Below are 14,161 nucleotides of genomic sequence, written 5' to 3' on the forward strand. Positions count from 1 at the left end.
TTACCATTGCAACAAAAAGAATAAAATATCTAGGAATAAACCTAACTAGGGAGACAAAAGACCTGTATGCAGAAAACTATACGACACTGACTAAAGAAATTAAAGATGATACCAACAGATGGAGAGATATACCATGTTCTTGGATTGGAAGAATCAATAATGTGAAAATGACTATACTACCCAAAGAAATCTACAGATTCAGTGCAATTCCTATGACATTACCAATGGCATTTTTTATGGAACTAGAACAAATAATCTTAAAATTTGTATGGAGATACAAAAGACCCCAAATAGCCAAAGCAGTCTTGAGGGAAAAAAACAGAGCTAGAGGAATCAGACTCCATGACTTCAGACTATACTACAAAGCTACAGTAATCAAGAGAATATGGTATTGACACAAAAACAGAAACATAGATCAATGGAACAAGATAGAAAGCCCAGAGGTAAACCCACGCACATATGGTCAACTAATCTATGACAAAGGAGGCAAAGATATATAATGGAGAAAAGACAGTCTCTTCAATAAGTGGTGCTGGGAAAACTGGACAGTTACATGTAAAAGAATGAAATTAGAACACTCCCTAACACCATACACAAAAATAAGCTCAAAATGGACTCGAGACCTAAATGTAAGACCGGACACTATAAAACTCTTAGAGGAAAACATAGGAAGAACACTCTTTGACATAAATCATAGCAAGATCTTTTTTGATCCACCTCCTAGAGTAATGGAAATAAAAACAAAAATAAACAAATGAGACCTAATGAAACGTCAAAGCTTTTGCACATCAAAGGACACCATAAAAAAGACCAAAAGGCAACCCTCAGAATGGGAGAAAATATTTGCAAACGAATCAATGGACAAAGGATTAATCCGCAAAATATATAAACAGCTCATGCAGCTCAATATTAAAGAAACAAACAACCCAATCCAAAAATGGGCAGAGGACCTAAATAGACATTTCTCCAAAGAAGACATACAGATGGCCAAGAAGCATATGGAAAGCTGCTCAACATCACTAATTATCAGAGAAATGCAAACCAAAATTACAATGAGGTATCATCTCACACCAGTTAGAATGGGCATCATCAGAAAATCTACAAACAACAAATGCTGGAGAGGGTGTGGAGAAAAGGGAACCCTCTTGCACTGTTGGTGGGAATGTAAACTGATACAGCCACTATGGAGAACAGAATGGAGGTTCCTTAAAAAACTAAAAATAGAATTACCATATGATCCAGCAATCCCACTACTGGGCATATACCCAGAGAAAACCATAATTCAAAAAGACACATGCACCGCAATGTTCACTGCAGCACTATTTACAATAGCCAGGTCATGGAAGCAACCTAAATGCCCATCGACAGACGAATGGATAAAGAAGTTGTGGTACATATATACAATGGAATATTACTCAGCCATAAAAAGGAACGAAATTGAGTCATTTGTTGAGATGTCAATGGATCTAGAGACTGTCATACATAATGAAGTAAGTCAAAAAGAGAAAAACAAATATCGTATATTAACACGTGTATGTGGAATCTAGAAAAATGGTACAGATGAGCCGGGCTGCAGGGCAGAAGTTGAGACAGAGATGGAGAGAACAAACGTATGGACACCAAGTGGGGAAAACTGTGGGGGGGTGTTGATGGTGGTGTGAATTGGGCGATTGGGATTGACATGTATACACTGATGGGTATAAAACTGATGACTAATAAGAACCTGCTGTATAAAACAAACAAAAAAACAAAAAACTAATACTAAACTTTCTTTGGGTTATTTGTATGGAAATATATCAATATAAATGTTTCAGCCGTTACATGAAATTCCTAAAAATCTTATATATTCTGGTATAATGTTATAAATCATAATTCTAGTTATTACTTTAAAATGTATATCTCAGAAATAACTAAATTTCCTTGTCAACTGTATTATTATGAACTTTCATCAAATCTTTAACCGTGGTCATTTTTAAGTGTTTTGTCATTTACAGACAGTTCTGGGTATACTCTGATGCTTTTGCAAAAATGTTCCTGTAAAAGGGTTTCATCTTCAAGGAATTCATGGAAAAGACTCTGACAAGTACAGGTTTCTGGCAACTGACTATACTGCTGAAATATAGTGCTGAATGAATAAGCATTTTCAGAACTCTAATGGAAAACTGATGAATTCATAAAAGTGCTAACAAAAGATCAAGATGAAAAAAAAATTAATTAATGGGACTGAGTGAACTGATGAGGATGATTATAATTTTTGTGACTTTGTTTGAATTAAAAAAAAAAGTTAAAAAAAAAAGGCAAAAGCATTTCCTCTAACATCAGACACAAGACAAGGATGCCCACTTTTGTCACTTTCATACAATGTAGTCCTAGCCACATCAATCAGAGAAGGAAAAGAAATAAAAGGAATCTAAATTGGAAAGGAAGAAGTAAAACTGTCACTGTTTGCAGATGACATGGTAATATATATAAGAAAATCCTAAAGATGCCACCAAAACACTGTTAAAACTATTTCATGAAATCACTAAAGTTGCAGGATACAAAATTAATATACAGAAATCTGTTGCATTTCTATACACTAACAATGAACTAATGAAGGAAAAATTAGGAACTCAATCCCATTTACAGTTGCATCAAGGAGAATAAAATACTTAGGAATGAATCTAACTAAGAAGGTAAAAGACCTATACTTGGAAAACTATAACACACTGGTGAACGAAATTGAAGATGACACAAAGAAATGCAAAGATCTACAGTGGTCATGTACTAGAAGAATTAATACTGTTAAAATGGCCACACTACCCAGCAATCTGCAGATTCAATGTAATCCCTATGAAAATACCAAGGCATTTTTCACAGAACTAGCACAAATAATTCTGAAATTTGTACAGCAACACAACAGACTCTAAATAGCCAAAAGAATCTTGAAAAAGAAAAACAAAGCTTGAGGTATCACATGCCCTGATTTCAAACTATATTACAAAGTGATAGTAATCAAAACAGTATGGTACTGGCACAAAAACAGACACACAGATCAGTGTTACAGAACAGACAGCCCAGAAATAAATCCACATTTATATGGGCTATTATTCTATGACAAAGAAAGCAAGAATATACAATGGGGAAAGACAGTCTCTTCAATAAATGGTGTTGGGAAAACTGGACAGTTACATGCAAAAGAATCAAAGTGGACAACTTTCTTACATCATGAACAAAAATAAATTCAAAATGGATTAAAGACTAAATATAAGACCTGAAACCATAAAATCCCTAAAAAAAAATAGGTAGTATACTCTTTGACATCAGTCTTAGCAATATTTTTTGGATATGTTTCCTCAGGCAAGGGAAACAAAAGCAAAAATAAACAAATGGGACTGCAGAAAATAAAAAGCTTTTATACAATGAAAGATAATATCAACAAAATGAAAACGCCACCTACTGAATGGGAGAAGATATTTACAAACCATATATCCAATATGGGTTTATATCCAAAATACACAAAGAACTCATACAGCCAATATTAAAAAAAAAATCAGATTAAAAAATGGGCAGAGGATCTGAATACACATTTTTCCAAAGAAGACAAAGAAACGGCCAGACACAGGAAAACATGCCCAACGTCAGTCATCATCAGGGATATACAAATTAAAACCACAAGATGTCACCTCACACTTGTCAGACTGGCTATTATGAAAAAGAAAACAAATAAGACGTGTTGGCGAGGATGTGGAAAAACGAATTCTTGTATACTGGTGGTGGGAATGTAAATTGGTATAGTCACTATGGAAAACAGTATGAAGCTTCCTCAAAAAATAAAAAATAGGGAGTTCCCTGGTGGCCTAGTGGTTAGGATTCTGGGTTTTCACTGCCATGGCCCAGGTTCAATCCCTGGTCGGGGAACTGAGATCCTGCAGCTGTGCAGCACAACCAAAAAAGAAAAAACAAAACAAAACAAAAACTACCATAAGATCCAGCAATTCCACTAAACAGAAACACTAAATTCAAAGAATATATGCACCCCTGTGTTTATTGCAGCATTATTTACAATAGCCAAGATATGGAAGAAATTTAAGTGTTCATTGACAGATGAATGGATAAAAAAGATGTGGTGGTGGTATTAATGGACTATTACTCAGCCATTAAAAAGAATGAAATCTTGCCTTTTTCGACAACAGGGATGGATCCAGAGGATACTACGCTTAAGTGAAGTAAGTCAGACAGAGAAAGACAAAGACTGTATGATTTCACTTACATGTGGAATCAAAAAGCAAAACAAATGAAAACCAAAACAAACATACAAAACAGAAACTGAGTCACAGATACAGAGAACAACAGGTGGTCACCAGAGGGAAGAGGGATGGGGAATAAGTGACATAGGTGAGGGAGATCAAGAGGTACAAACTTCCAGTTACAAAATAAATGAGTCATGGGGAAGAAATGTACCCTATTGGGAACATAGGAATAATATTGTAATAACTTTGTATGGTGACATACGGTAACTAGAAATATCAAACCACTGTACTGTGCACATGGAGCTAACATAGTGTTGTAGGTCAATTATACTTCAATTAACCTTTAAAACACGGGTTAATTTGCTCTTTTATGCTACCTGTTCGCAAAGAGATGAAAGTAAAGAGTTAGAGCTTCATCTCTAAATCAGTCACGTGTCCCTTCATAGTCTGTCTTATGAAGACCTGCACAATCCCTGCTACTTTATGGAAAGTCAAGAAATACATGTACATATATATTGAAAGAGCAATTCCATGTGCTATACATTCATTATATCAGAGGTGGCCTTGAATCTCAAAGTTAGAAATAATTTTCTACTTCCACATCCTCTGAAGTCCAAAGCTACAAAGAGCCAGAATTCCTAGTTCCAGTGGCGTTTTACAGATATGCCAAAGTCTTTGCTTATTTCTTCTGGAATAACAAATAACCCTAAATTCTCCTTTGCCAAACATCGTTTCAAGCCTGGAGGTAAGGTGTCCTTTACTGAGTAACTCCTATGGAAACTATGTCTATCTATTTGTAAATTTAAGTAAAGTGGGGTTAGAGATTCGCTTCTGGCATGATGGAGGAAGATGGCCTTCAGATCTTCTCCCCAAAAAGTAACTGTAAGTCTGGACAAGATTGCCAAAGACAACCATTTCAGCGCTCTGGATCAAGCATAGGTATACAAATGCAGTGTTTATCCATGAAAATAACCTCAGGTAAGAACAGTGTGAGTTTGAGGCATGTATGCCTAAAGCTATCTCCCTTCTCCCACCAGCTCCATCAGAGTGGTACTTCAGCCAGGGCTGGACAGCAAGTGAACACTAGCAGCTTTGCTGCCATTGTCTTAGTGGTGATCGCAGTGGCAAGTGAGTGGGGAAACCAGCAGTTGCAGACCTGAGTGTCGGGCAAGCAGTGGACCAGCAGAACAGTTGAGGGTTTATCAGGGAGCTCCTGGATGCAAGACAATGAAAGGGGGCTTGCTAAGCTCTCCACATGTCTTGGGTTGACTAGAAGCTGTGATGTGCACAGCAGAGACTGGAGTGGACCCAAGCCACCCACATCTTTGGCCGATGGAGACTGAGTTCATGTGCAGAGATGAGAGAGCCCACACAAAGTATAAGCCAAGACAGTCTTGAAAAGAGCTTAAGTAGGAATGTACTTCTCAGTCCACACACAAGTAAATCAGATTAACAACCAAAAATCATTTAATGTAATACACTATACCTTATGAACTGAACTATGTCCCCCTCAAATTTATATGTTGAAAATCGAACTCCTATTGTGATGGTATTTGGAGATGGGGCCTTTGGGAGGTAATCAAGTCATGAGGGTGGAGCAACTGGTCCAATGGGATAAGACCAGAGAGCTCTCTCTCTCTCCACCATGTGAGAAGGCAGCCACCTACAAGCCAGGAACAGTCCTTACCAGGAACTGAATTGGCCAGCACCTTGACCTAGACTCCCAGTCTCCAGAAGTGTGAGAAAATAAATTTGTTTTTTAAGTCACCAAAATACCAGCGTGTGGTATTTTGTTACGGCAACCTGAGCTGACTAAGACACATGAATAGGATTCAAGGCAAAAAAAGATATGATATCTCAAAGACACAGAAAAAACTGTGACAAAATCCAACACTCATTCATGGTAAAAACTTTCACCAAACTAGGAATACAAAGGAACATCCTCCTTCAGATAAAGGGCATCTGTGAAAATCCTAAAACTAACATCATAATAAATGGTTGAAACTAAAGCTTTCCCTTTAAGACTGGGAACAAGGCAAAGATGTGAACTTTGGCTTCTGTTCAGCATTGTATTGATACCAGTGCAATAAGACAAAAAAACAAAAAGACACCTCCCATTGGAATGGAGGAAGTCAAACTGTCTTTATTCAGAGATGACACAATCCTAAGTGTAGAAAATACTAAGGAAATCCAGAAGAAAATTACTGGAATAAATGAGTTTAGCAAGGCTAGGCATAAAAAAAATCAATATAAAAATGAGTTCTATTTTTTACATGCTAGCAATAAGCAAACCACAAATGAAATTAAGACAATTCCATTCATAATAGCACCAAACAGAATAAAATATTTAGGAATAAATGTAAAAGAAATGAGGTAATTGGTGAAAAAATTAAAAATGGTCTAAGTAAATGGAGGGTTCATATTTGTGGATTAAAAGATTTAATATTGGGGGCTTCCCTGGTGGCGCAGTGGTTGAGCATCTGCCTGCTAATGCAGGGGACACGGGTTCAAGCCCTGGTCTGGGAAGATCCCACATGCCGCGGAGCAACTAGGCCCTTGAGCCACAACTACTGAGCCTGCGCGTCTGGAGCCTGTGCCCCGCAACGAGAGAGGCCACGATAGTGAGAGGCCCACATACCGTGATGAAAAGTGGCCCCCGCTTGCTGCAACTAGAGAAAGCCCTCGCACAGAAACGAAGACCCAACACAGCCAAAAATAAATAAATAAATAAATAAATAAAATAAATACACTGCATTATTAAAGAAAAAAAAGATTTAATATTGTTAAGATTGTGTGTTAGTTTCCTAGGGTTTCCTTAAAATACTACAAACCATGTGATTTAAAACAAAAGGAATTTATTCTCTCAGTTCTGGAGGCTAGAAGTCTGAAATCAAGGTGCTGGCAATCTATGCTTCCTCTGAAGGCTCAAGGGAAGAATTCTTCCTTGACTCTTCCTAGCTTCTCATGGTTGCTGTCCATCTTTGGTGTTCCTTGGCTCATAGCTGCATTGTTCCAATCTCTGCCTCTTTCCCTCCATGGTGTTGCCCCATGTGTATCTCTGTATTAAAATTTCTATTTTCTTATAAGGACACCAATCAATGAATTAATCCAGTTTGACTTCATTTTAACTTGCTTACATTGTCAAAGACCCTATAGTAAGGTCACATGCACAGATTATCAGGGGATAGGATTTGAACATATCTATCTGGGGGACACAATTCAACCTAACAAATGGCAATACTTCCCAAACTGATTTATGGATTCAATGCAATCCCTGCCAAAACCCCAGCTGGCTTTTGCAGAAGTTTAGTTGACCCTAAAATGTGTATGGAAATTCAAAGGGTCTAGAATAGACAAAACAGTTTTGAAAAAGAAACAAGTTGGAGGATTTATATCACCTAATTCCAAAACTTACTATAAAGCTACAGTAATAAAGACAGTGTAGTATGTAGTATTTGTGTAAGGACAGGCATACAAGATTAATGAAATAATTGAAAGCCCGTAAATCCTTATATGGTAAATTTGTTTTTGACAAAGTTGCCACGACAATTCAATAGGAAAAGAATAATCTTTTCAACAAATGGTGATAGGACAGAAGAATATATTCGTAGGCAAAAACAAAAAAACAAACTTAGATCCTTTCCTCACAACATATACAACAATTTACTCAAAGTGGGTCACGAATCTACGTGCAAGTACTAAAAGTGCTAGAAGAAAACAGAGGAGAAAAGTATATCTTTGGGTTAGGCAAAGAGTTCTTAGATATGACATCAAAAGCATGAGTCATGAAAGAAACAAATAGCTAAAACGGACTTCATTAAAATGAAAACATTTTTTGAGTTTCAAAAAAACATCACTCAGAAAATGAAAAGATAAGGTAGGGTCTAGAGGGAAATGTTTGTAAATCATTTTCCTGATGAAGAAGTTGCATGAGAAATACACAAACAACTCTGAGGATTTAATAAGAAGACAATCCAATTTAAAAATGGTTAAAAGACTCGAATGAATATCACAGAGGCATACAAATGGCTAAAAAGCACATGAAAAAATGCTCAACATCGTTAGTCACTCAGGAAATGTAAATCAAACCATAGGAGACATTACTACCTACTCTCTAGGATGTCTACAATCAAAAAGACAAACTATAACAAGTGTTGGAAAGGATGTGGAGAAACTGGAACACTTAAACACTGTTAGTGGGAATATAAAATGATACAGCCACTTTGGGAAATAATTTTGCAGTTTTTTTAAAGGTTAAACCTAAGCTTACCATTTAAACCAGCCCTTCCACTCCTAGAAATCTACCAAGAAGCGTGAAGAAAGCTCATATGAGAATATACACAGCAGTTCATTACTCATACTAACCAAAAACTGGCAACAATCCAAATGTCATCCACTGGTGATTAAGCAAAATGTGGCCATATCCATACAATGGAATACCATTTAGTAATTAAAAGGAATAGAATATGGCCACATGCTACACATGGATGAACCTCAAAAACATCATGAAAGTAAAGCAGACACAAAAACTGGATATTGTACAATCTCATTTATATGAAATATCCAGAAGGGCAAATTTATACATACAGTAAGTAGATCAGTAGTTGTGTGGGGTTGGGGTGAGAGCAGGCATTGACTGCAAAAAAACTGGGCTTGAGGAGAGCTTCTGGGGTGACGGAAATGTTTTAAAACTGGACTGTGGTTGCATAACTACGTATCTACTAAACATCAGTGAACTGTACATTCAAAATGGAGGAACTTTATAGTAAGTTATATATCAATAAAGCTGAAAAAATGTGACGTTATTGCTGCACTACAAGAGATGTGTCAAAGACACCACAGCAAAGGAGAAAAGGGCAACCAACCAACTTTGCCTGTGTAAGTGGGGAAGAAGCCAAGGACAGAGAGGAACAGCAAGGCAGAAAGGAATACACAGATTTATTTCCTCAACGAATATCTATTGTCTACTCTGTTCTAGGTGCCTGAGAACACATCAGAAGCAAAGTCTACACCTGTAAAACTCCTATGTTAATGGGAAGATAGGAAATAAACAATAACAAACATGATAAACAAGTTAAAAGTATGTATAGACAATATTTGAATTTAACATTAAATGATGAGATTCCTCAGGCACAAGGGGAAGGGCAGGTACAGGACATAGGATGTGCCACAGAAGAACTAGGGTATGTGGTTTCACTGTGTTCAGTGAGCCCTGTGACTGGGGGTGTACAGAAAAATAACCAAAGATGGCAACAAAAAGGTCAAAGTAGGAATCAGAAGTGACACTCAATGTTTCATTTAATTATTCTGCACCACATAGGTATTTTCATTGGTACAGATGAAACTGAGATTAGGGCATTTGCCTGGCAAAATGATAGTAACAGTATGCACTAAAGATGGTCTTTATTGGACTAACAGTGCTTGGCACATAGTAAATGCCCTAAAAATGCTTGCCTTTATGTTTATTATTAATATTATGGTGTCATAGTGCCTAAATTATTAAGTTCTATAGTCTATCCAGAAAGCTATACAAAATGAATCAAGAAGAGATATAAAAAAAGATTTGCCTCCTTCTCTTTCAAAATGATCCTTGCAGGAACAGTACACAGAAGTGTATTTCTAATCCTTAGGGCATGGGTTCATAGCACTGCAGTTCTCTCCTCCAGAAATACCTTTATAGCCCTTCCTTAAATTTATGGACAGTTTTAAAAATTATCTCAAGCTTTCTTTCTTAGGCCACAAACTCAGTGCAGACAAAGGGAAAGTCTATCAATAACAGAATACTCCACAGAGGTTATTGTGAAGATTGAGTTAATATATGTACGCACTAAAGGGTTAACTCAGGAGGCCTGGGTTGCCCAAACCCTGAACATCTCAAAGATCTTCAGGACTGGCCCTTGACCGGCTCCTGAGATATCCTCTGAGCCCTTGGAATACCCTGCTAGTACAGTATATTTATATGCCATTCTTTGGGCCACACTGTTATCAGCCTGACCAGACAGTTTATGATAACAATGTGACTTATGGTGAACGATTTTGTAGGCCTGAAGTCCTTGGTTTGACCTCTGGGAGTGCTGGAGATTGAGTAGCTAAGGTCAGCCACATGGGCAAGAAAATCCTGGACACCAAGAAAATCCTGGACACCAAGACTCAGGAGAGTTTCCCTAGTTTGCAACATTTTGTCACTGGGAGAGTTAAGTGCATCCCCATGCAAGTTCACTGGGAAGCGACATCTGGAAGCTTGTGCCTGGTTTCTCCCGGACTTCACCCCATGCCTTTTCCCTTTGCTCATTTTAAATCTGTATCCTTTCACTGTAATAAACCATAACAAAAAGGAGAGCAATTTTTTGGGGGGGAGCTCTGCGAATGCTTCCAGTGAATCATTGAGCCTAAAGGTGGTCTTGGGGACCCATGACAGAATATGGAAGTCCTTAGAAAAGCACCTGGCATCTAGTGAGCAATATATGGATAATTATTATTGCCAAGTGCAGAGAAGTCATTTAAAAGTTTAAGGATAGCCAGAGAGTGCTATTATTTCTGCCAATCTCTGATCTCAATTTCCATAGTAGGTTGGGGCTAAGATGATTATACAAGAACATACTTCTTTCATCACAAGCTTGAGACACACTGGATTTGATGGCAACACTTAAGTCAATTTCCAGGAGATTTTGGTTCTAGTTAGTAGACAATACTAAAACAGAATGAATGTTTAAATGTTAATAGAAACAGGCTGACAATGATCAGATTAGAAACAGTAAAATACAACAGAGATCTCACAATATAGCATACCTTGATTTCCTTTATGCTTGGAAGTGATGCATTTAGAAATTCCTCAGTTAATCTCTTCCAACTAGCAGCTTTGCTGAGATCAGAATGAATGATGAATTTTTCATAAATCCTAAAACGTTAAAAAAATATCAACCGGTAACTGTAAAACTATATTAACAAAAAGGTCTATAAGAAAATTCATATATATCTGAACATGCACATATATATACACACATATAAACTTACCCTTCTATTGTCTTTTCTACCTTGTGGCTGTTGACATCTAAGAAACGATGAAATCTAAATGAGAAAATGTAATTCTTATAACAATCTTGTCATATAGCTATGCAGATTAGTCTCACAACCATGCACATCTCCCCGACACCCTATCCTCAGCTATATGTTTCCAGTGAGTGCACCTCTCTCCCTGTATCACCTCTATCATTCATGCAAACCACCACTGAATCTGAGAGACTGCTCAAGCATTCTTTCCATAGGACACAGGCTGTCCTGAGCTACCCAACCCTGTCCTCTGGCTCCTCTGTCTTTTCATAATGCCATGTGTCTAAGTCCAGCACAATACATTCTATAGCAGGGGTTCCTAACCTTTTTATGCCAGCGAAGCCCAGTGAATCCTAGGGACCCCTTCTCAGGGGTTAATTAATTATGGGGTATGATTAATGCTTTTAATCATAAAATGAAATACAAAAGAAGCCAAGCATAGTGAAATACAGTTGTGAAATATTTTTTTTACTTTTTATTTTTTTTGCGGTATGCGGGCCTCTCACTGTTGTGGCCTCTCCCACTGCGGAGCACAGGCTCCGGACGTGCAGGCTCAGCAGCCATGGCTCACGGGCCCAGTCGCTCCGCGGCATGTGGGATCTTCCCGGACTGGGGCACGAACCCCCAGGGAAGCCCTATATTTTTATTTATTTATTTATTTATTTATTTGTGAAATATTTTTTTAAAGTTTGTGATGCAGTAAGAGACATATATCTTTGTTACAGCATTAAATAACAAAATCTAGCAGTGGGTTCATAACTATGTAACAGTAAATGACATTTAAAAATATCTGCAATAACTACAATATGGCAGTGAAATATGTGATTTCTGCTGGTGATACAGTCATATAATAAGTAACGGCCTGTTGCTTTCATTCATAGTTGAAGGAAATGCTACTTTTTAGTTAGAGATTAGTGTAATTTTTTTCTTGTCCAAATCCATAACATCTGAATTCTATCTTCAGGCCCTCAGGTTAAGAAGTCCTATTCTACATCATATGTAATTAATTTTTGTCTGTCTTACCGAAGGACAGAAGCTTTATTTTGCCTATCTATGAATTTCTAAGGCCTAGAATGTGGTCAGTTTTTTAAAAAACAAACATGAATTGTTCATTTTTCTGATGGATTAAAGCATCATGAAATTATAGTATAACTCACTCAACTCTTGTTTTTCATCTTTTAGTATCAAAGCCACATAATCTGTACTTGAAGTAAATTATACTACTAAATAACATATCAAATTTGAACCCAGTAAATGGCTGAGTGGAATACCACTTTACTTATAATAATTTAGTTTCTCAGTGTGCAAAAGTAGGTAATAACTGCTAATGTCTCTCTCAACACTAAAATAATGTCTACTTACCTACTGTCATTTAGAAATAATAACATAAAAAATTATTTGAGATACAGCATTTAAATTTCTCTATTTATATCACCTATTCAGGCATTGTTATATTTATAAGTTACATTTAAGAACTGAGTATTTTATTTCAGAAACTTGGGGGGGCTGTTAGACTCATCTATTCTTATTATAAACCAGGTAGGCACTTTATGATCATTAAGGTTGATAATCAAGATTACAGATTTTGCAAAACTGTTTACTATTCAAGAAGATTTCTATTGAAATTAAACAGGTAGAATATTAACAATGACTAACATTCTTTTGATAATTTTTTAAAAATAATAATTTAATTACAGGTAATGATCAAAACAGTATCGTCTAATTTACATGTTCCATAAAGAAAAATGGGAGCTCTGACTTCACCTAAGTACCTAAACTGAATAAATCTTTAAAAATTAATTACATGAAAAACTGTATTAGAAGTTGCATTAGGTGGCCTGGTGTACTCTATGCCAAGAACTGTTCTAGGTGCTGGAATAAGAACTGAACAAAACAGACGAAGATCCCTACCCTGGTGGAAGCTGTATTCTGCATGAAGGTGGGGGAGGAGACGACAAACAGTAACAACAGGTAAGTTATCGCATGTGTCATGCTACGCGTTTTGGAAAAAGAAAAAGAGCAGGGTAAAAGAGATCTGGAGTGGCCCAAGCAGGGAGGGAGAGTCAGCGAGAATACAGTTTTAAATTGGGTATGGCCATCATTTTGCTCTAAAACTTTACTCACCCATCCATTCAAAAAATTATTTGATGGGCAGTGGCCCGCGCTAAGCGCAGTGGGCGGGGCAGGGAACTGGATAGACAGAACCCTTCCCTAGGGGCGCACTTCTAAGACTGGAGGACGACCCCCAGCAACCCACAACCCACTGTTCGAGCTTGCGTGTGTCACTGCGTCAGGGACCCAGAAGGCGCGAGGTCACCAAGCAGCTGGAGCAGCAAGGCGCGCTGGGGCTCTGCCGGTCGCGCCACGCGCCGCACACCTCGCCAGACCCCTTGCGTCCCCGGCTCCGGTGCCGCGCCCGCACCTGAAGTTGGACCAAGCGAAGTGCAAGGCGAGCTGGAAGTTGGGGTCCGCCTCGTCCTGGACGCCCGTCACAAGGCGGACGAGCTCGCGCACGTCGCGTTCTTGCCGTCGGTCCAGCCGGCTCCAAGACGGCGCCGGAGACGCCATACCTCCGGCGCTCCCGCAGTCCTTCGCCCGGTCGCGCCCGCTCTCGCGAGTGTTCGAGCTACCGCCTAGTTGAGCGAGGCTGCGGCCTCTCTCGCGAGAGTTCGCGCTGCAATCGCGTTGAGCCCTGGCTCTGATATTTGTTGGTGGCTTGGGTCTCACGTGGTTAAGTTTAGGAACGTTTTAAAAGGGGTAGACGTTATTAGTAGTTTTATTAATAATAGTCTCTGGCTAACCTTGGTTGATGGTTTAACTCCTAATGTTTTGAGAGCAGCCACTTCTCATTCGGTGTATCTGTTTGCACCTGAACTTTC

General features: G+C 38.1%; 1 protein-coding gene across 6 annotated transcripts in view; it reads right to left on the reverse strand.

The window, feature by feature from the left end:
• Positions 1–13,896, reverse strand: part of TUBGCP5 (tubulin gamma complex component 5) — a 56,845-nt gene extending 42,949 nt beyond the window's left edge. For 2 of the 6 annotated variants that reach the window (XM_073807859.1, XM_019931783.3), the window contains exons 1-3: positions 13,705–13,894; positions 11,247–11,300; positions 11,022–11,130 (exon numbers count right to left, since the gene is read on the reverse strand). In XM_073807859.1, coding sequence (XP_073663960.1) covers positions 11,022–11,130; positions 11,247–11,300; positions 13,705–13,850 — 309 coding nt within the window. In that variant the 5' untranslated portion in view covers positions 13,851–13,894. Of the gene's footprint in view, positions 1–10,833; positions 10,924–11,021; positions 11,131–11,246; positions 11,301–13,704 lie in introns of all 6 variants that reach the window. The other 4 variants (XM_073807861.1, XM_073807860.1, XM_019931784.3 and 1 more) reach the window with 4 other exon arrangements.
• Between the last annotated feature and the right edge of the window lie 265 nt (positions 13,897–14,161).

Source organism: Tursiops truncatus, chromosome 7, assembly GCF_011762595.2.
Source record: "Tursiops truncatus isolate mTurTru1 chromosome 7, mTurTru1.mat.Y, whole genome shotgun sequence".
NCBI classification, from domain to species: Eukaryota; Metazoa; Chordata; class Mammalia; order Artiodactyla; family Delphinidae; genus Tursiops; species Tursiops truncatus.